Consider the following 20894-nt stretch of genomic DNA (forward strand, 5'->3'; position numbering starts at 1 on the left):
GATGCAATATATAGATCAGAATACAACACCAAGGACGAACATCAAAAGACAAGACGACCTCACTACACTCGAGAGAGAATAACCAACTACAATCGATATGCCGCTCACAATCACAACTCAAAGGATTTAGAGTACGACTTGACTTCGCAGAAAAGGACTTCATTGAACTAGACCAATGACCACCTCGATGTTCAAGTATACGTACAGATCCGAGTAACCAGGCATCCCCTCCACGCACAATCTCCACGCCATTCCCAAGCTAGATCAGACACAAAAGAAGTTCTCCCCGAAGAACAGAAAAACCTGACATAGCCAACCATTCTGAAATCAGAATTGATTTTGTTGCAAAGACTCAGTCGTTGTCACAAGAAGAAGCGGAAAAAAATTATGATGTTCGCCAAATACCAACGTCCATCATCCACCCTTGAATTACAGAAGAACTGTTCTAAAAAACTCTGTAAAACCCGGATGGGTGGAACCTGATCTAAACTATATTTTATGATTGGATAAATTAAATGTTTTACCAATGTAAAGTATTTAATATTAACCAATCATGATCCATCTAACTAACAACCCACTTATTTGTAAGTGCTGAAGTTACTTGTAATTTCAGCACCAGAGAGATTTGAATTTAACTTAGAAATTAGTTGGACTCTCCCGAGCACTTCAGCAGCCGCAATAAACCAGTATACCCTAGATCTATTGAGCCTAGCAGAGACTAGTTAAACAACCTGAGACTAGATAGTATAAGAGTAAGATTAGGATCGGTATTAGACTAAGAAGTTGCACGAATCTATCCGGCCGAAAATAAGATAGCGTGACGAGCAGACGGTGTACCCTATCCGAAATTACTCTATGAGTTACACTTCGGTTCTAACTCAATACGATATTAAGATCACTAGAACCTGGTATTTGTTGTTTGAGTTGAAAGGGATCTCTGCGAGCTTGGGGTTGCCTTTCCTTGTCTTCCCGACATCCCCCTTGTTTGCCTCAATGCACTTCAGAATGGCACTCTCACTCGCATCCCCAGAAACGTCCCTACACAAAATTCAAGTTTAGAAGCTCAATATTCAGACTTGCTCAAAATACTGTTGATTTAACCTTCCGAGAATTGCTCAAAAATGCCAGTCACTTCAAATCAGGAACGAAAAACGAGCTAATGCCGCGTTTGATAAAAAAAACAAACCCAAAATATGAAAACTCTAAATATCTTTGTCCAGCTTTCAACCAAATCTGTAGGGACTGCAAACCAAAAACTAATGAAATTGAGCCCGAAACATTCGGCAATTTTCTAACAGAGAGTAGTTCGCAAGATGCGGCCAAACTCAAAAATATCGAAAAGTTTTAAGTATTGCATGATAGCACTACTATTTGCTTTTTTTCCCTTGTTTTTCCTAATAAAGTTAACAGGATTCTACAAACCTTGAAAAAAAACTTTAGTGGTCGTGTTGGCAGCACAAATAAAAATCTGAACATTCCTTTTACTGTTGAGAGCCAAATTTTGACTAGAAATCTTAAGAACGTTTACAAAACGGCTCGTTCCATACCCATTTCCAATTGGCTAAAGTTATCGCAATTCAAAACACGGGACGTTGAAAAGAGTGTGATAAATACAGGCCAATTAGTTTACTGTCATCATGCGCTAACGTTTTTTAGAAATTGATTTAAGAACGAATGTTTGATTTTATCAAAGAAAAATTTAGAACTTCAAAGTAAACGGTTATGTGTCGATGCGTTAACAGCATTCATTGAGCTCATGCGTGAAGCAATTGACAAAAAAGTTTGGTTTTGGTATGTTTTTTGACTAGAAAAAAACGTTTGACATTGTGAAGCTTGATATTTTAATTCTAAGGCTGGAATACATTGGTCTATGCGGAAAAACTTTGAACCTATTTATAAATTATTTTTGGTAGATTTCAAAATGTCAAAATAGATAGCAAAAAATAGGAATACAGCCAGTTTAACGAGGTGTACCGCTAGGCTCCTTTTTGAGATATTCACTTTTCCTTTGTATATCAACGATTTGACATTGTCTTGCCAGGAAGTTGAGACTGACAAAAAAAGTATTTTTCCATGCCGAAAAAAGAAAAAATGATCTTTTTGATGGAATTATGAATCATTAGGAAATTTGATTTATAAAAAAAAATCTTAACTATCGACGAGTTAAAATAAATTGCCAGTACAAGAGTTTTGGGAGTAAACAATTTTTTTAGTTGAAAAATTTCACAAAATTTTAAAAAACCTAATGGGTCTGTAAAAATTTGTTTTTTGATTGACACCAAAATACCTTTAAAGTATCATACACAGAAATCGTCCAAACTTAGCAAAACTCTGTGGAATTGCTTACAATGCTAGACATTTGTTTTTCAAAGAAATGAGTAGTTTTTTTATAATTCTTATACTACAAATGTATGACTGACAGTATGGTATAATTGTTTATAACTGCCCATACAGAAGTCACTTGAACGAAGCTCTTGTTAAGCAAAAAAAAGAAAAAACTTCCAAACGAAAATTTGAATTCTAATGTGATATCATGTTAGAAAACGTATGATTTAGAGAAATTGCTTCGCAACTTGCGTCTTGACTTAAAAATCCCGAACCGTTTAAATTATTGCCAGATAAAACTACTAATTGATAATTTTTCAAAATTTTTCGCTTAAAATCAACAGGCAAAAAATTAAGAAGAAAAACATAGTGATCATGATGGCAGTAAAAATCAATATTTCATCATCGTATTAACTGTTGGGAGCCCTTTTTGTTACTAGAATTGTTAAGGAATAAAAACGGCTACTTCCGGAAGGACTTCAAAATGGCAAAGTTTGTCCTATAACATGAAACCGGAAGTCAAAAAGAGTGAAATAATGTTAATTTGCTTACTGACATTTTTAGCTAAAATTTTTGAGAAACTTATGTATAAACCAATGCTCAATTAGTTCAATGAAAATTCCTTTTTGATCAAATAAATGGCAATTTATTCTTAATAGTCATTTGTCGAGGCATTCACCAAACTCATTGAACTCAAGTGTGAAGCAATTGACAAATGGTGTTTTGATTTTTCTATGTATATTGACTGGAAAAAACCTTTAAAACTGTGAGTGTTAATATTTTAAATGAAAAGCTAGATGAATTGGTTTTGGCGGATTAACATTGAATCTTGTGATAAAGTAAATTGTTGATAGGTTTCAAAATTTCAAACTAAAGACTAAAAAAATTCAGGGAGAAAAAAACAATAGAGGTGGAAGTTTTCGAAAAAAAAATTGTTGATTGCTGTAACTACTTAAGTATTTTGGTTGACGCAAGCTTATCTTTGAAGTATCAAACTCAGAAAATCGTCAAAAAGTAGCCAAACTCTGTGGTGATGTTTAAAAGGCTAGAGGGCATTTTTCAAGGAATTAAACTAGAGTACTTTCTACAGTTTTTATGCTGTGTTTAACAGCATGTGAAATATTGATAGTGATTTTGGAGCAAATGGATATAAAGCAGGTTGTAGAGCCAAAAAATTTTTTGCAGAAATTTGCTTAAATCTGGTAAATCTTGTGTGAATCTTGACAAAATACAATTTTTAGACTACCAAAACTTTTTCAAAAATTTTGTGCGAATTCATGCTTACAATAATCAAACAATAGTTTGTTCGTCAATTAGGGTCATTCTTGTTGAGCACGCTTGATTTCACCATTGAGGTGTCCCGCTTGTTGAGTAGTGTTACTCTTCGAAAAACTTTCCGGTCCATATTAATTGATTAATCAAATTGTATTGTACGTTAAATTAATTCAAAGGTATATGTTCACTCTATTGTTTCGACAGATCCCACAAAATCCAAACGACTGATTGGTTTTTTTAAAACAGCTTCAGACATATCCTGCGCATGCCACTGAATATAAACAATTGATTAACTCGAGGGCCATGAAAATTCATGTTTGCATATCAGCCCGCTCCATGTCACGGGCAGATCATTGGTTTTGTGTTTTTTTTCGGCTACCCAAAAATTTTAAAAGTTTTTTTTCTGAGATCAAGCAGTAAAGTTTTTTCTGCTTGTTTTGGGCAACTTTTGTCAGGTTTTTACCCAATATAGCAATTTTATCTGCAAGCGATCCACCCTCAAAAAAAGTTTCTGTTAAAACTTAAGGAGGGTTGGTCGACCGAAAAATTGATGTAAAACAAAACCAAAATGGTATGATCATTTTGATGGCCAGGGGATCTAATGGCCAGGGGATCATTTTGATTGCAAGATTGCAAGAGGTCCGCCTATCCCCCGTCTGCACAATACACCCATAATTCATCCTCTGACTCGCCACCCTACCTCTTGAGAACAGGTTTATCCGTCTGATCTCCCTTGAACTCAGCTCGGTTGCAAAGAGCTGCAATAAGAGCCAATGCTTCCCAGGTGTCCGATTCCTCGTTGAAGCCCTCTCCTGAAAAATGAGAAGCGCGTTCGCAATTTTTGTTTATTGAGTTAAACAGAACTGATTTGAATCAAATTTGATCAATTTTATATGATAGAATACGATAAACAATGATGAATGAGATCTTTTTTCTTTTTCTTCTTCAAATTCGATGTCGAAGTCGTTTCTGTTTAACCTCTCGGAATGTCGTGGCGTCTTACCTGACTGGTCCTCGGAGGTATCGACGTCGAAGATGGCGTCGTCGAACCACAAGTGAGCCACTGTCATCCTGTTCTGAGTGAGGGTCCCTGTCTTGTCACTGCAGATCACACTTGTGCTTCCTAGGGTCTCCACCGCCTCCAAGTTCTTCACCAGGCAATTCTTCTTCGCCATATTCTTCGCTGTCAAAGTTAGACACACCTGTAATCAGACGCAAACAGCACATTTCTGCTAGTTGATTCATCAAAAATGTATCAAGTTTTTTTCATTACTAATTTATTACCCGTCTGACTTTGAAAGCTACAAATAACAATCTGAAAGAAAGATGAAAAGTAACAAGCTCACGGTAGTTCAACCCATTTTTTCTAATTCAATACTTTGAAAGTTTGGATGTAAACTGAGAACAAAATTTCCTTGTTAGTTGCTTAGAGGCTACATAACTAATAGCAAAGAGTTTTCTCGAGGGGCGATTTCAAAAAATTGGAAGTTTTGACTTTTTCTAGGTCAACCAATTTGATTTTCCGAGCTATCTCAAATCTTTAAAAATACCCTTATTTTGGCCAAAAATATCAGCCCGCAGGTGAGTTTTGGAAAAAACAGGCCAAAAAAGGCGTTTTAGGCACTTTTTGGACAGTTTCGACATAAAAAATCTCAAATGAAGGGAGCTAACGGTGACTGTGGCTAGCAGCCCCTCTGGCACATTGGCCACAATGATGCCCACTACAAACACCACCGCCTCCACCCAGTAGTAGCCCAGAATCAGGGCCAGAATCAAAAACGTCACACCCAGAAACACAGCCACACCTATAAATGTACTGCGAGTGGAAAAAAGGCTCTTGAAAAGTTTTAATTTTTCTTTCAACTAATTTTTATATATTAAATAGGGTAAAAATGTTTTCAGTTTTTTTTTGTTTTTTTTTGTTGAAAAGCCATTGAGAATATATTGTTTTTCATTTCGACGCGAGGGAGCATATCATAGGAGCATATCAATTAACGAAGTGTGCTATCATGGTATCAAATTGCTTCAAATGTTACTACTTGTATTGGTCGATAATTTATATTCCGTTTTAATATCATTATCAATAAAGTTTCGCTTCAATTTTGAAAAAAACTATCAAAGTAAGTTTTTCTGCAGAATTAGAAGGGGGGTTGCTATTGTGAATGGCATTCCTGTGATGATGTGTATGAAGTGTGCGATCTCCCTGGCAATGGGGGTGGTGGTGTGGCCCAGGTTGGACGTCAGATTCGCAATCCGACCCATCACCGTGTCATCCCCTGTCCTGATCACCACTCCACGACAAGTACCTGCAGAAAGTAGGAATATGCAGTTTTATTGCTGAGATCCCGCATGCTTTCAGATAGATTTCGTCAAAAAATCCCGAGTATGCTGTTCCGATTGGAACTTTTCGCGATCTAATTGGGAGGTTGTTTTTCATAACTGTCGTCAGAGGAAAAATTCGGTTTTCACCTTTTAAATGTCTGTTTTTTTTTGTAAAATTTTTCTTTTAAAACAGTTACTGGTTTTTAAGCCTGCAGCGGTTCTTTTATACATTTTAAATGTCGTTTTTTTGTAAAATCACTCATTTAAAACTTTTTAACCTTCAACGGCGTTGGTTGAGAAGAACGCGAGATTTTTGGTCTCCAAAGGATTATCATTCGTCTTTTCAGGAGTTCTCGATTGGGGTTCAGATTCTCCCGTTAAGGAAGAATTGTCCACCTAAAGCACAGAAAAAAAAACTTAACGAATTGAGCTTTTTTATAAGAAAGTTGATTGAAAAACAGTCGGTTGCCTTGCGATGAACTGAACGTTGGAAGAGAAAAATTGTGGCCATCCTAAAACTAGAAATTCTACATCGAAAAAACTGAATTAAATTGACCTTAAATTTAATCATATCTGAAATTTTTAAACTGAATTCCTTGAACCTAAAGCCTCGAAATTTTTAAACCCGTTTGTTAAATAAATCGAAGAGTTGAATTCCCCGTCGATAGAAATTTAATAAAGACCTAAAAGTTTTTCAGTTCAACTGTGATTTCTTTTTACTTTTGTTGCTATAAATTTACTTAGTCTTGATGAACCCAATGGAAGTTTCGGACGAAGCTGGAGCCTCATCTCAACTACAGGAAGTCGTTCGTAGTAATTCAGAGATTAAAAAAAGTAGGTGATGTGTAGCAAGAGGTGGAAAAATTGAGAGAACTTACAATTGAACAAAAGCAAAAAGTTGAAGACTTTGAAAAAAAACAGACTAGCCTGGATGATCAATTGCGAGCGCAAGATTGTTATACGAGCAAAGATTGCGTGGTGGCAATGAACCCACCTTTGGATGCAAGAAGTGATCACGTTTTTACGAGTGAAACATTGGGATTTTCACACAATATTTGGGATTGAAAGAAACTGAGGATAGTATTAAAGTATGTCACGTTTTTTCTGGCACAGCCATTGATAGTTTGTTACCGAGTGCAATATGTAAATTCATTTATTTTGCGAATAAAGATAAAATGTTCAAGCTCGTCGTCAGTTACGCCATAAACTGAGTAGGAGAAAAAAACATCTGTTAGGGAGCATATGCCCCCATCTGAGGCTGAACTCAGGTCTGAGGCTGCAAAAAATGGAATTTTTACATCAATCAACAAATGCGCGTACATTACAAGAAGGACTTACTGAAACAAGAAAAGACTGCTATCAAAAGTAATCGACCACAAGTAACGCGATTTCCGAATAAGATGATGATGAGAGATCTCTTGCGTATAAAAATCAGAACACTGGCAACCATTGAAAGCACTACGTTGTGTGAATTGAGGCTGAGTCTTTTGAATAACTGCATTCTTTTTTTGAATCTTAACTTTTCTGTTTTTTGAATATAATAAACTGCTTGGATATGGAAGCCTTGCGCGGAACAAAACTTTTATTTGTCGAATATCTCGGTCCTTTTTGTGTTCGTTTTTTTGTTCTTTTTTGAATTTTTCTGAAAGATAAGAACAGAAAAAAATTGCAATTAAACTGATTTCACTTGTTCGTAACCGTTTTCCTGCTCTCAATGTAAAAAGAAGTACCATACATGCGGTTGTGGCAATGATTGAACCTATATAATCCGACTATGGATAAACAAAACTCTATCACGCAATGTTCAATTTTGGAATTAACAAGACGCAGTAGATCATGAGCTAATAAGTCAAAAAAAAACTTCATAAGCAATTACTCTCAAAACCAACAATCAAAAAGTAGGACATTCAAGAAAAGCAGAACAAACCTAATTTTTGAGTTTTAAATGAATCAAACAGCAATTGAAAACAAAAAGCTTCTTAGTTATTAAGGTTTTAGTGTTGACTCTGGTCTCAAATTTAACTGTCACATAGAAATTTGTACGAAAAAATTGAACACATTTTGCGGCACATTCTATCAGCTGCCCAAGACTTTAACATACTCACAAAAGATATAGGTTTAATAAACTTAGGTTCAGCCTGTTATTCAAAACGGCGTATTAGTTTAATGCTCATCGAACATTACTACAATCAAACATCTTGAACAGACTATTAGAAGATTGCACAGAATGATTTTTCAGACCAAAAAACGTTTGAAGCTCCAAAGCTTTTATTATCATCTTTATGCTGCTACTGATTTACATATCCATGAGTTTCTTAAATCTTTAAACAAATTAGTTAGAAATGAAACAATTTTGAAATACTAAGAATATAATTTCGTCTGAAGATCTCATCAAGGTTAGCAATAAAAATTAACTACTAGAAAGATAAGTGCAAGTGCTTACAAGAACACAAAATTCAATAATCATACGCATTAGGAAAATGTTCACTACTTCACTCCGATATCAGATTGAATTTAGAGAAACGATGATTAATGCCTCAACCACAGAAATTAATAAATTATATCACATCTTCCTAATGGGAAATCACGGTTTGACAAATCGTGTATTGAATTGAGATGACGATTGATAAAATTTGATGAAAACTTTGATGAAGATTTTCATAAAAAACTATAAAATACTTCGTTTCCATCCTTCGTTTTTTTTTAACTTCAACCTTTTCAGCATTACATAAACTGAAAGTTTTTCCGCGCAGAGATGTTTGAAAACGGACCATTTGGTCTAGAGACGTTCTCTCATGCTTCACACGAGGATATACTTATTATCAATATCTTATATTAATCTAAAAGTTTGTGAGCCTGAATAAAAAGTTTTTCTAATTATTTGCTTTTTATGAACATTTGAAAAAATGAGAAAAATATCTATTATATTTTTTTTTCTCAAATTGGAGACAATTTTCCTACAAGGCCATTACACCGAGAAGCCTTTGACTCCGTTGCCTTAAAGCTATGGATGCGCTGTTCATTAGAATAAAATCTTTCTGCATTATCTACAAAACTCTCATTTTAGATTGATAACTTTCGCGAAATTAATTGTTAATTCGGTTTTTTGAAAAATTCATTTACTGGCGTAAGGTCAAAAACAAACATGGTTCTTAGTTAATGACTCAATGATGCCTTAATTATGGTTTTTGCTATTTCTAAACATAATACGTTTGTCTGCCTTGCACTCGAGTTATGAGATTACCTTGAATCCCTTGGCCTCTATTATTCGGATGTCGGCTGGGATCCTGTTACCCGCTTTGATCTCCACTATGTCCCCCACTACCAAGTCCTCACTGTCCACCTCCTGCTTCTCCCCGTCTCGAATAACAGTCGCTGTCTTGTAAAAATAACCAAGATAACAGTAGATTAGAGAGTTGCTCTGCGCCCTTTTCTGGTTTTTTTTTAAGTTCGAACTGCTTATTATTCTGATAAAAAACGCACATAAACCATTCAAACCTCTTCTCAGGTAGAGACAACATTTTGAGAGCAGTGTGCTAAAAAGCTTATAAACCGCATAAACCGTTCACAATTTGCTTCGAAGTAAGCATGAACTATGAATCAGGTTTTTGAAAACGAGTGCAATTGAACAAAAAACTGAAGCAGTCTTCAGTAGCCTGAATTGGAAAAAATTTACAACATTTTCAGGCCTTGCTTAGAAGAATTTTCCTGAGTAACATTTTTTGAAGTCCGGTAGAGCGATATTCATTAGACCATATATCGGACACCAAAAAAGGGTCCGAAGTTATCGCTTGCCACCATCAAAATTACATGTATGCTTTTTCGTGTAAGATGAAAAAATAAAACTTTTCGCTGTTTTTCGCAAGACAGTTCCGCTTGATGTAAGCCCAGAAAAAATAAAAGAATTCAGCTTCTTCATGCCTGAAGTTGGTAGGCGTTTGAAAAGATCATTATCTTCTGAAATCAGCTATAATTTGATTGAAGCGGTGTTACCTCTGGAACCATTTTGCGGAAGCTCTCCATGATTCTGTTGCTCTTGGCTTCTTGTATGTAGGAGAATGTGGCAGTCACTACCACCACCACGACCAAGACAACTCCCAGCCATAACTAAAATATTGACATTATTCCCATCAGGTGACGTTTGGCTTTTTTGTCGTTCATTTGGTTTATACTTACCCTAAGCTGCAAAATTTGGGAAAATGTACTTTTGAACTAGTTTTCGGGCAATAAAAAAAACGCTAAGTAAAATAACGCTAAGTAAAAAAAAGCTTGCAGAAAAATTTTGCGAAACGTTCCTTATCAATATCGACGTGTATTTCAGAAGGTTAAATTCAAACTTCAATTTCGAAAAAAAAATTGTTTAAAAACTAAATGAGACACTCGGATAGATGGATTTTAAAGTAGTTCGATCTGCTATAAATGTTTCGTACGTCATCCATGGGTGCGTTGGCCATTGTGATGGCCCTGTAGGTGTAGCTGCCGAAGCAGAACAGGGCAGCTATCCAGAGAAGAAGGGAGAAGCCAGTGAACATCATCTTCATGAACTTGACAATCTCACTCTGTTTCTTGGGTGGAGTGAGTTCATTCGGTCCGTCTCTGTCCAGTCTACGCTGGGCTTGTTTCTGTGTTAGACCCTATTTTAACCATAGATGATATTTAATACCAGTTTTTTCGGTATCATTGGTATCAATGCTAGTGAACTAACATGTTATGCATGTTTGCGGAAACTTGACTTCAATTACAAAATGTGCGCATGAACACGTGTGAAAAAGGTTGAAAAAGCCAAATTTATCAGCAGTAGCGGCCTCCTGTCTACCTAAAGGGTCCCTGTGGCACCAAAAGCGAACGTTTTTGAGGGTGTAGTGTGCGCAAGAAAATGCAAATTTTGGTCAAAACCTTCGAAAAAGTGACTACAACCGTCGTTCATAGCCTATTTTTCCACTAATGAGGCGAGGTTGGCAGACGCTCTCCCCTCAGTAATTTGAACCCCTGCTTACCCAAACAACCCAAATTGCCCCAATTTGGTTACTTTAGAACATCCATTTTTGGCTGACCACCTGATTTTAAGCCAGAGGTAGCTTTCTCGGAGTAATTTCAGATAAGGTACACCGTCTGTTCATCACGCTATCTTTTTTTTAGCCGCATAGATTCGTGCAACTTCCTAATCTAATACCAATCTTAATCTTACTTTTATATCTCCTAGTCTCAAAAGAAGTAGTGTATAGTGTATACTGGTATTTGCGAGTTAGGTTTATGGAGCTTGATCCAAAGGAGAACAACTGTCTTCTAAGATTTATTCAAATTGTTTTGGTGCTGAAACTACAAGTAGTTTCAGCACGACAAATAACTGTCAGTGTTAGTTATGGATCATGATTGGTTAGTAAGGAATATTTTATAGTGATAATTTATCAATAATATAGTTGGTTTATAAATACTAGTTTAGAGCTGGTTCCAACCATCCGGGGTTTAGAGAGTTTTTAGTTTTCAATTGTTTATTGTTGTGATGGACGGGTGATGCAGTTTCTTTTAGAAGTATCGAGCGTTGACTTCTTGGAGACAGAGTGAAGTTTGACTTTTCCGTGTGAAGTGCCATGTGACTACGAGCGGTACGTGTAGTCAACATCGAGATGGCCATTGGTCTGGTTCAATGGTTTTCCTTTGCTGCGATGTTGAGTCCATACTTGAAATTCTTCGAGGGTAGTGACTTTTGGCAGCAAATCAAATAGATTTGCCGTTCCAACGTCTGAATGTCGTCGAGTTTTCATCTCCCTTTGCTACTCGTTCCGTTTGCTCTAAGAAACATTTTTACATTGCTTATTAAATCTATATCTTGTTAGTGTGATCAGTTTAGAACTGATGTTGATTAATTTTTTTCGCAACAGCGTTGCAATTTAATTTCGTTTAATTCAAAGAGTCGCTCACCCTAGAGCAACTCTCGTCAAAAATAGAGGGTGGGTCTTAAGCGTGGTTGTAGCGCGGTGGGTTAGACCGGCTATAGAGCATACTCAAGACGTCCTACAGGGCGGTGAAGCCAGTGAGGGTGTATGAATACACCGTTTTTTTTGGCAGAGTCTCTTTTTGTGTTCAACTTTTTGTTCTATTGTAACGGATGTTTTTCTCTTTTTGCTTTTGGCTGTGTTCTTTTTTCAAAATTAGATTATTGTGTTTTGGGTTTTTCTTTTGACTTTTTTGAGTTTCAAGTGGTTTTAATAAAACATAAAAAGGGGTCTCGAAAGAATCATTTATCCAATTTTAATCTGAGTTTGATCTAGTCTGAGTACCGTGGTACTTTCTTATACATTTCCTAAGCATGCGGTTGATTTTGTGGTATTAGTAAGATGTGTTGGTTAGTTTAAGCTTTAGTTATAATTCTTTCCAACCGGGTTAAAGGAAAGTTTGAATAAAAGTTAGAGTTGTTGTAAATTAGATTTGAAACTTTAAATTCATTTATTAAACAATTCTCCGTGAGCGAATTTGTGCGTATGTGGTGAAAAGAGTCTATGAATTGTGGGCGAATAAAGAGACTATTTTAAATATTACAAAAGAAGCTCACAAAAAAGGGTTGGTTTTTTTGTAATTTATTTCATTTTAAAAATTAATACCTGGGATTGTTTGAAAATTACTGCAGATTTATTAATTTATTGCATTGGTAATGAAGTTTACTGCGTAGATTGATTTATTTTCGTTGGATATAGAATTTTTAAAATCTTAGAAGAAATTTTGTGATTGTTATTTGACTTTTGTTTTACTAACTGAATGACTGATGAAATCTAAAAAGGAAAAATAGAAATACGTGAAGAATGGTGAGTATTTTATTTTATTTGTTAGTTTAATTATTTATTTTCATTATTACGTCGGTTCTGCATCAGGGAAAAATCTATGGGTGAAAGTAGTTTGAATCGTGCCTAATCTTACGGGAAGTTTTGCAAGCATGCGGATTACGTTTTTGTTGCGAAGTAGAGGCCAGAAGAGTTCCAGCGCTCTAATGAATTTAAGTTCTTCGGTGGGTAGTGAGAATTCATGATTTGTGCTCTGAATTAAATTATGTAATTTGTGATTGAATTTAGTGTTGCAAATTTACATACTAATAGGGTGTTTTCAATGGGCTGTATATTTTCGTGGGGGATAATTATATTTTGAATTAATAAATAAAAAACGGTGTTGTGGGTTACGTGTTGGTGTGTTAGATAAGGACGCTGTATGAATTTATAGTACATGTGTTTTGTTTTGTCCATAACATGATCTCATGCGAGCAGTGAATGTCCCGTTCCTTAGGTGTAAGGATGTGAAATGTGAGTGCAAAATGGTTAAGTTTGTAAAGAAATGATTCGAACGCTTTGATGTTTGTTAGTGCGCGAGCAATAAAATTATCGAACATTTTGTTGGTACTATCTGAGTGGAAGACATATTCAGATCTAACGAAAAAACTTTTTATATTAGTTGACGGTTAGTTTTGGGGTCGACTTCATTTGGGGTATCTTCCATATATTTTGTTATTTAATGATCGTAGTGATTGATTGAATATTGGTTAGCGAATTGAATTTTAATCGATTGAGAATTTGGTTTAGTCCGATGGTCGTGAATTGATTTTCGTGATGTGCAGTTGTTAATTTATGAAGGAGGGAGTGATATAGTTCATGGTATTCGGGTGTGTTCTTCGAGGAAAGGCCTAATGGGTAAGTGAAATGATAGTATGTAGTCCACGACAGTGTAGGAAACAGGATATTTTTGTACACGTGTAAGTTCTGTTGGTTGTCTTTATTGGTCGGATAGTATGTATATTGGGCGACAAATGGTAAGTTATGAACTAAGCTTTCTTTGTTGTTAGTATGGTGTTGATGATGATTATATAGTCGGGATGATCGCGGATGGCTAATGAGCAATTGGGGTGAAGGTTTAAGGTGTTCTCGTTTAAAAACTCTATGTGCTCTGGTGGTTGCAACATGGACTGAATGAATTGAGGGTTCAGATATTGAAGCTGAGTATGTTAGTTGGTGAATGGTTAAAACTTTATTTGTGTGATGAAGCTGATATTCTTGTGTTATAAATTTATCTAATTCATGCTCTAATTGGTTGTGTGTCATGGTGCTAGTTGCATCGGGTAGGTCACTTGACATTGGAGAAAGGATAGGTGTTTCAGTATATTATCAGTGTAAGAAGAGGGGGAGGGAGAGATTTCATGATTGAATTTGTATTGTTTTGGTCATATGCATGTGGCGTTGTAAATAGTATTTTTTTTTTGCAATTGCTAATTTGAGCGTCTAGAAGGATTTTATCAACTGAGTTGGAGAATATTCCAAAAAATCCTGCAAATCAAATGCGTGCTACGCTTGCTGGTTTATTCACTTGTGTATGCCCTTTACAAGTTTTGTAAATTCCTTTTAATAGTGAGAAGAAAACTCCCAAAAAAATTAACTTTGGGTATAATATAATAATTCATTCTAATAAATATATAAAAGGGCTATCCTGAAAAAGTTAGGAGTTCGTTTTTATGATTGAAAAAATTGAAAGTATCAAATAGCGACTTGTCTTGTGGACGGTACTTTTCACCGTTAAGATATTAGTAACCCTTAATATCTTCAATATATCCGCTGTAGTTTTGTGCGTAAGAATCTGAGAAAAGCTGTTTCCGTTATTTTACGTAAGTTTTGGTCAATTGACTTGACTGTCTTTGTGTTGTGTCCATTTTAGTGGGAAGTTCTTGAAATTGTTGTGTTCTAATGTGATGTTCTATGTCTGATAAAGAAAAAATATCTGTTGATTGTAAATCTATGTAAGAGTTACGAGCTATTGCACGAATACTTTCGAATGAAAATTTCGTTATTATGGCATTAATGTGGGGTATGTGGTAAAACGATAATATTTATCTTCGTTTAGGTTTAACTGTACAACAGTATGGCTATTTTCAGATCCATTTGGGACAGCTGTATCCCAAAAATTTATGCGTCATGACAGTTTATCTAGAATGAATACTTCATTTTTATAGAATATAGGGATTTGATTGTAACATCTTTCATCTTTAAGAACATGTAGTGGTGAAACTTAATCAGTGCATGTGTACTACCAAAGTATTTTTACTTCAAAATCAAGGAAATTAGATCTATTGCCTAATACTAGACATCCAGCGTAAGATATTTTTAATACTGCTAAAACAAATGATTATAGTATTTGTGTACAGCCAAAATATTTGTTATTCATAAGTGAAATATCTTGTATTTGTGTACTATCTTTATATTCTGGGCAAGTTTTCCGCCAGGATTTCCTGTGTTTTCAAAAAAAGATACCGCGTGTAAGATTTTTTAGCTTTGCTGGTTTGATATGGGTATGCTGGGTCAATACTTAGTTTTTCTATTTCCAGGTCGAAGCCTTTTTCGTATTTGAAAAGAATTTCTGAGTCTTGTGTTTTGAAAAATGGTTTGGGATACTTAAAAACTACTTCTGTTTCAGGATAAATGTGAAACGTGTTCAAATTTTTTCTTTATCATCATAATGTTTGTAATTCGATCAGGATCAATTTTTTCAAGAAGAATTTATTCAAGGAAATATTTTTGATGAATTTCATCAATCTTGCGTGGATTTTAGCAACATGGAATGTGTTTCACGTGTCTTCAGGGAACCAAACGATGGTTGCTTGTGTCCGAGTGTTAGGATCTGAATATTCTTGAATATTTTTATCACGTAAACGTATTCCTTGATACAGTATAGTATCGTCTTTTAAGTCACGTGTTAGTTGTACATTTTTCAATTGAATTTTCCAATCAAAAAAGATGTTTTTTTTTCTATTATTTTTAGTTTTTTTTTGTATCAGCTTTGCATTTCGAGGGAGTGTTGATTCGGATGTGTGGTATCCAGTTTGTTATTTGAATCAAAAGTTAAACGTCCGCGTGCGCCTATACCGATATTTTTTGTCTAATTTGATACGACCTTGGTGTCGTTCAAGTTCTGGTTGATCTGCAGAGTCTGCGAAGACTTAAATTTTACCATTTTACGATTTGTGCCTTTGTCTGTAGTTATCTCCAATCGTTGCATTTCGTTTTTGCAATCTTCAGGATTAAGATGAAAAATCTTTCAATATTATTTTGGTAAAATCTAGTTTTATCTCCATTTGACACTTGTGAGCAATGTACTTTCTTTTCTGAGAATTTTGCTGCAAACCTAAATTCTGCTAGAGTTGTAGCTCGTGCTTTTGAGTAAAATGTTGCCGCTATAATTATTGATTCTATGTCTTGTGATTCGGATTCAAATTGTTTTATTTGATTAATTGCGTATTTATCTAGTGTTTTTTTATTGGTTTTCTTCACAATCATAAAGTGTAACCACAAGTTCTTGTGATCCTGATAGAGCGGAAGAATTTTGATGAGATGTGATTTCTAACAGTACAAGGGGAAATATAATCATGAAAAGGGATTATAGAAAGTTATATATAAAAGTTTGGATGTCATGTCTATATTTTAATCGGCTTAGTGCCCAGTTAAAAAGTCTATTGCTGTCAAGATGTGACAATGCTTGTGTCACCCAAAATGGAAGACGTTGTGATGAAATGAGGGGGGTTGAAAGGATTTTCACTAATTTGTTGGGGAAAAGGTGTTGAACCTAAATAGTCGGATAGAATATTGGGAGTATTTTACCGGGAAATTGCCTGAAGTGATGAGGGGTGCTTCGGGTCGTGTTACTACAAAAATTCAAAGGGGTCCAAAATGATGAAGAGGGTATATTAAAATGAATTTGTGTTGTGGAAAGGTTTCGATTCTGTCGAGGGGGAAAATTTGTTTTCTATTGTAAATTTTAGGTTTTGATTTTGGTTTGAATGTCTGGTTCCGTTAAGATCTTGCTGAAAGGAGGGGTAGATGTTACATATTGGTTCATAATGCGGTTCACTGAAGGGTGCTTGGCGAATTGCTGGTACCAAAAGTTGTGATAAGAATGCGTGCCTTTCTTTAATTGTACAAGGGTTTTCTACAAACGAAATGCGAGCAGATGATTGGGGTTGGTTTGTTTGACTAGATGTTGGTATTGTTGGGGGGTCCTGGAATGTAGTGGTTGGTGGGGATTGTTTGATTAGCTATTTCAAATTAGGTATGATGTGTTTTTTATTTTATTTTAATCGATGTTCTTCATAGTAGTCTTACATAAAAGTGATTAGGAGAAGTGAAGCTAAGCATTTGCATTTTTAAATTTAGGGTATCAAGAAAGGTTAGGAAAGTTACAAGAAGAAGAAAGATGTCTTTATTTTCAAATAGATTTCGTAGCATTTAAGAATTTGTTGAGTTTTCGTACCTGAGTAGGTGGTCAATGATTTTGGACAACTTGAGTTAGGTTTTGATGTGGAAATAGAAAATTATGAAAACACTGCAAAAAAAACGAAAAAGAGGAGTTCTATTTCAAAAAGGTGATAATGAAAAACAAAACAAAGTTGGAAAGTTAGAGTTGAAACAAAAACTTTATGGTTGTGAATCGAGTTCAAACGAAGCATTCGAAAAATGATTTTTGTCAATAAAATAATTTTTATTTATTGGATTGGAAGAAATTTTGGTCGGAATGTTGATTGATTTTTGACAATTGGGCTGGTATGGAGAGTTCTTAGGGAAGTGAAGTCTCGAGGTTTAGGTAGGAACTTTCTAATTTATTTTTTGTATATTGGATGGTTAGGGGTTTTTGAGAGGTATCAGGTCTTTAAGCGAAAAGATCATGTCGATATTTTTTTCCTCAGGTTTATTTGATATTTTCCTTTTGGGTAAATGTTGATTCAGAGTTGAGACAATATTATTGGTTTTTGTGTTGATTGATAGGAGAGGATTGTAACTTTTATATCAAATTTATTTAGGTTGTGAAATACAATGGTAATGCTTATTTTGACCTGAAGATCTTCTAGTTATATTTTTAGACCTATTTGAAGTTAGAAATTTGCCGGCTAATAATAGTGGTGTGTGAATTAATTGAATTAGCTGATTTGGAACTAGGTAGTTCAGGATCGAAATTTAAAGATTCTTTGGAAATTTATGTCCAAGTATGAAAGCATCCTAGTTAATCAGGGGGGTTTCTGAAAACTCGAAGGGCGTATTCTTTTGGATTAAATGGTAAAAGATTGTTTCGATGGATTTTTATATCTTTTTTTTGTGTTTGATAAGTTTGTATGCAACGTCTGTGGGTTTTTCAATTTTTTGAAATGGTTTTGTTCGGATAGGTTATAGTTTTTTAGAAATTCATTTTGGATTACAAAATTTGGGATTAAGACATATTTTCCTATTTTTTTGGTTCGATACTAGTGTAAAACGTGAATTTATTTGAAATTGAACATTTTGTCTTTGTAACAATTTTTTAGCGGTTATTTGGTAAATTTCCTCATGTTTTTATCTCGGTTTACAACCCATTCTGTATGTGTTTCGGAGGTTTTTTTGCGGATGGTGAACATTATCTTTGTCATGCGTATGAGGCGATAAAATGTAACAAACTGAATCTTTAGTAGGTTGACAATATCTTTTTTTGAGGAGTTTGCTGTGAACGTTATTTGTTTGCATGCTTTTTGATTCAGAACCATCCATTTAGCGATAGTCCAAGGGTTGTTGTGATTTGAGAATTATAAGCTGATGGGAGAAACTTTATGTCGGTTCACCCTTCGGTGTGTTTTGTATCATTTCTATTTATTTTACATCGACGATATTTTTCTAATGTACGATTCATGTCTCCTACTAATCCTATAGTCCATGGGGCATCGGATTTTCCGGACTTATGTTTGATATTATAAAGGTGACATAATGTTATGATTTCCTTGTTTATGAATTCGGTGCCATTGTCTGTGACAAGGATTTCTGGTTGTCTAAATTTTGCTATTCAGTGTTCATAAACATTGCGTAAGCATAATAAGTGTTACAATGAGGTACAGGGTTGAAAGCTACATAATGAGTAAATACATCATCAACTATTACCATTATTCACGAATTTCTCTCTGAGGAGGGCGATATAGAGGCCTTTGTTCCAAATGATATTTTTTGGTTGAAACATAGACTTTGTCCTTTCATTTCTTGTTTTTCTGCTAGTTGTTTTTGATGTGGAAATGGCTGATTTAGTTGACATGTTATGCAATCGTTGCGTAAGATTTTTATCCAAATCGACGCTTTTGGAAGGTAAAAATTTTGAGTGAATTTTGAATATGCTTTTTCTGATCTTGCATGTCCTTTTTGCATGTAAATCGTGTGAACTATAAAATGCGATCAAAATCATGCTTTAATGGTAAACAAGGTACTTTTGTTTCAGACGTACAATATTTTGAGAGATCAATGTTTTCCTTTATTGCTGTATTGTTAAATTTTCGGAAATATCTAAGTAACGTTTTATTTTCTAGGATTGTGATGTCATTTTTCAATGGTTTTATTTTATTTCTGTCCCAAGTTTTAAATTGTCTAAATGCGGGGTCAAGATTTTGTTATTTCTGTAGTAATTTAGGTACTATTGTTTTTGTGTTTGAAAGACAGATAATTTGAGTTTCATTTGTTGAGAGAGGTACAGTATCTAGGGGTTCTAGCAAGTCAAAGATTCGTTTTTTTATATGTTTTTGATTTAAATCAGGAGGACCTGGTAATTTTATTTTTTCTGTTAAGTTTTCCGTTTCTAGTAAAGAGAATAAATTTTTCCTCGTGTAATTTTTGTTTTTGAGGTGTTCTATGTTATGTATTTTTTGATGTATGATGAGTATGGTATTGGTTTGAATCAAATTTTTCCCAATAGGTCTTTTTCATAGTGGTTATTTTTATAATCGAAATATTTGTGCAGTTTCAGGGTCGGTTCTTACTGCGTACTTGCATTTTAGCCATGGTGATGTTTCGTTGCAAAGAAGAACTTTATAATCTGTGATATTCTACTGTTGTTTTTCGTGTTTTTAATACTGGTGAATAAAACAAGATAAACGTCTAGTAAAACAAGATTTTTTACTGCTGTCCAAACTATATGTAGGTTTAAAAATTTTATCAGGATAAATTGAAATCTATAAATTCTATGGTTTTTTTGGTTTTTGATCTGTGAATAGAACTGTTGGATGTTTTGATCCGAGGATTAAAAGTTCATATTCTGTGAGTTTATATATTATGCCTGTGCATAAAGGTAGAGAGTGTAAATTCCGCTTGTGTAAAATCTCTTCAACTTGCGGACGTAAGGTTCGTTTTGTTTGTATCTTTAAGAAATTGTAAATTGCTGCGCCAATTCCAAAGTTTGAGGCCTCGCACACTGTGTAGAATAATTTGTCCGGGTCTCGAATTGTGTTTGAAGTTTGAGTGTATTTTAAGTGTATATATTTTGGCTGTGCATTCTCTCATGAAGGTAGAGAGTGTAAGTTTCGCTTGTGTAAAAAGTCTTGAACATGCGGGTATAAGGTTCATTTTGTTTGTATTTTTATGTAATTGTAAAATTGCTGCGCCAATTCCGAAGCTTGAGTCGTCGCACATTGGGTAGAATAATTTGTCTGGGTCTGGAATTGAGTTTGAAATCTGTCCTGTGAGAAGGATATTCATTTTTTAAAGAGTTTTTGATGTTCAATTGTCCAACCAAAAATATTTTAATGTCGAAGCCTATTATAAATGGTTCCAAGTATTGTTGCATTTTATAGAAGTTTTTAATCAGAAAGTTCAACATTCCAAGGAAACTTTGAATTTTCTTATTAGCTGGTGACTGATGTTTTATTATTGAGTCTATTCGTGAATTTAAAATAGCGATTGTATTACCATCAATGATCTGTCCAAGGAATTTAACACGAGTGAGAAAAAAAATTCGATTTATCTGCTTTTATCTTCTCTTCTAAAAAAAATGGATGATTTTTTCTAATACCTTAAACATTTCCTCTTTTGTTTGTGTTTGTATGAAAAAAACTCTAATTTTGTGATAACCTTTTGCTGAGAATGAGTGATCGGAAGATTTTGCTCATAAAATCTGAAGAAGCTGCCGGTCCTATGGATATTCCATTGAAAAGTCTAATAATTTCG

At 34.6% G+C, this 20894-nt stretch overlaps 2 protein-coding genes across 2 annotated transcripts in view; one reads left to right on the top strand and one right to left on the bottom strand.

Annotated features, from left to right (window-relative positions):
* LOC134839861 (sodium/potassium-transporting ATPase subunit alpha-3-like) overlaps positions 1-20894 on the bottom strand; it is a 151355-nt gene that overhangs the window by 100807 nt on the left and 29654 nt on the right. The window contains exons 2-10 of the mRNA XM_063855483.1: positions 10353-10556; positions 9916-10029; positions 9167-9301; positions 6201-6318; positions 5774-5906; positions 5272-5407; positions 4604-4802; positions 4301-4412; positions 906-1038 (exon numbers count right to left, since the gene is read on the bottom strand). Coding sequence (XP_063711553.1) covers positions 906-1038; positions 4301-4412; positions 4604-4802; positions 5272-5407; positions 5774-5906; positions 6201-6318; positions 9167-9301; positions 9916-10029; positions 10353-10556 — 1284 coding nt within the window. The remainder of the gene's footprint in view (positions 1-905; positions 1039-4300; positions 4413-4603; positions 4803-5271; positions 5408-5773; positions 5907-6200; positions 6319-9166; positions 9302-9915; positions 10030-10352; positions 10557-20894) is intronic.
* The window catches only part of LOC134838897 (synaptojanin-2-binding protein-like), a 156448-nt gene continuing 147289 nt past the window's right edge, over positions 11736-20894 (top strand). The window contains exon 1 of the mRNA XM_063854202.1: positions 11736-11745. The gene's annotated coding sequence lies outside the window, so the exon portion shown is untranslated. The remainder of the gene's footprint in view (positions 11746-20894) is intronic.

Source organism: Symsagittifera roscoffensis, chromosome 2 (assembly GCF_963678635.1).
Source record: "Symsagittifera roscoffensis chromosome 2, txSymRosc1.1, whole genome shotgun sequence".
Classification (NCBI taxonomy): Eukaryota; Metazoa; Xenacoelomorpha; order Acoela; family Convolutidae; genus Symsagittifera; species Symsagittifera roscoffensis.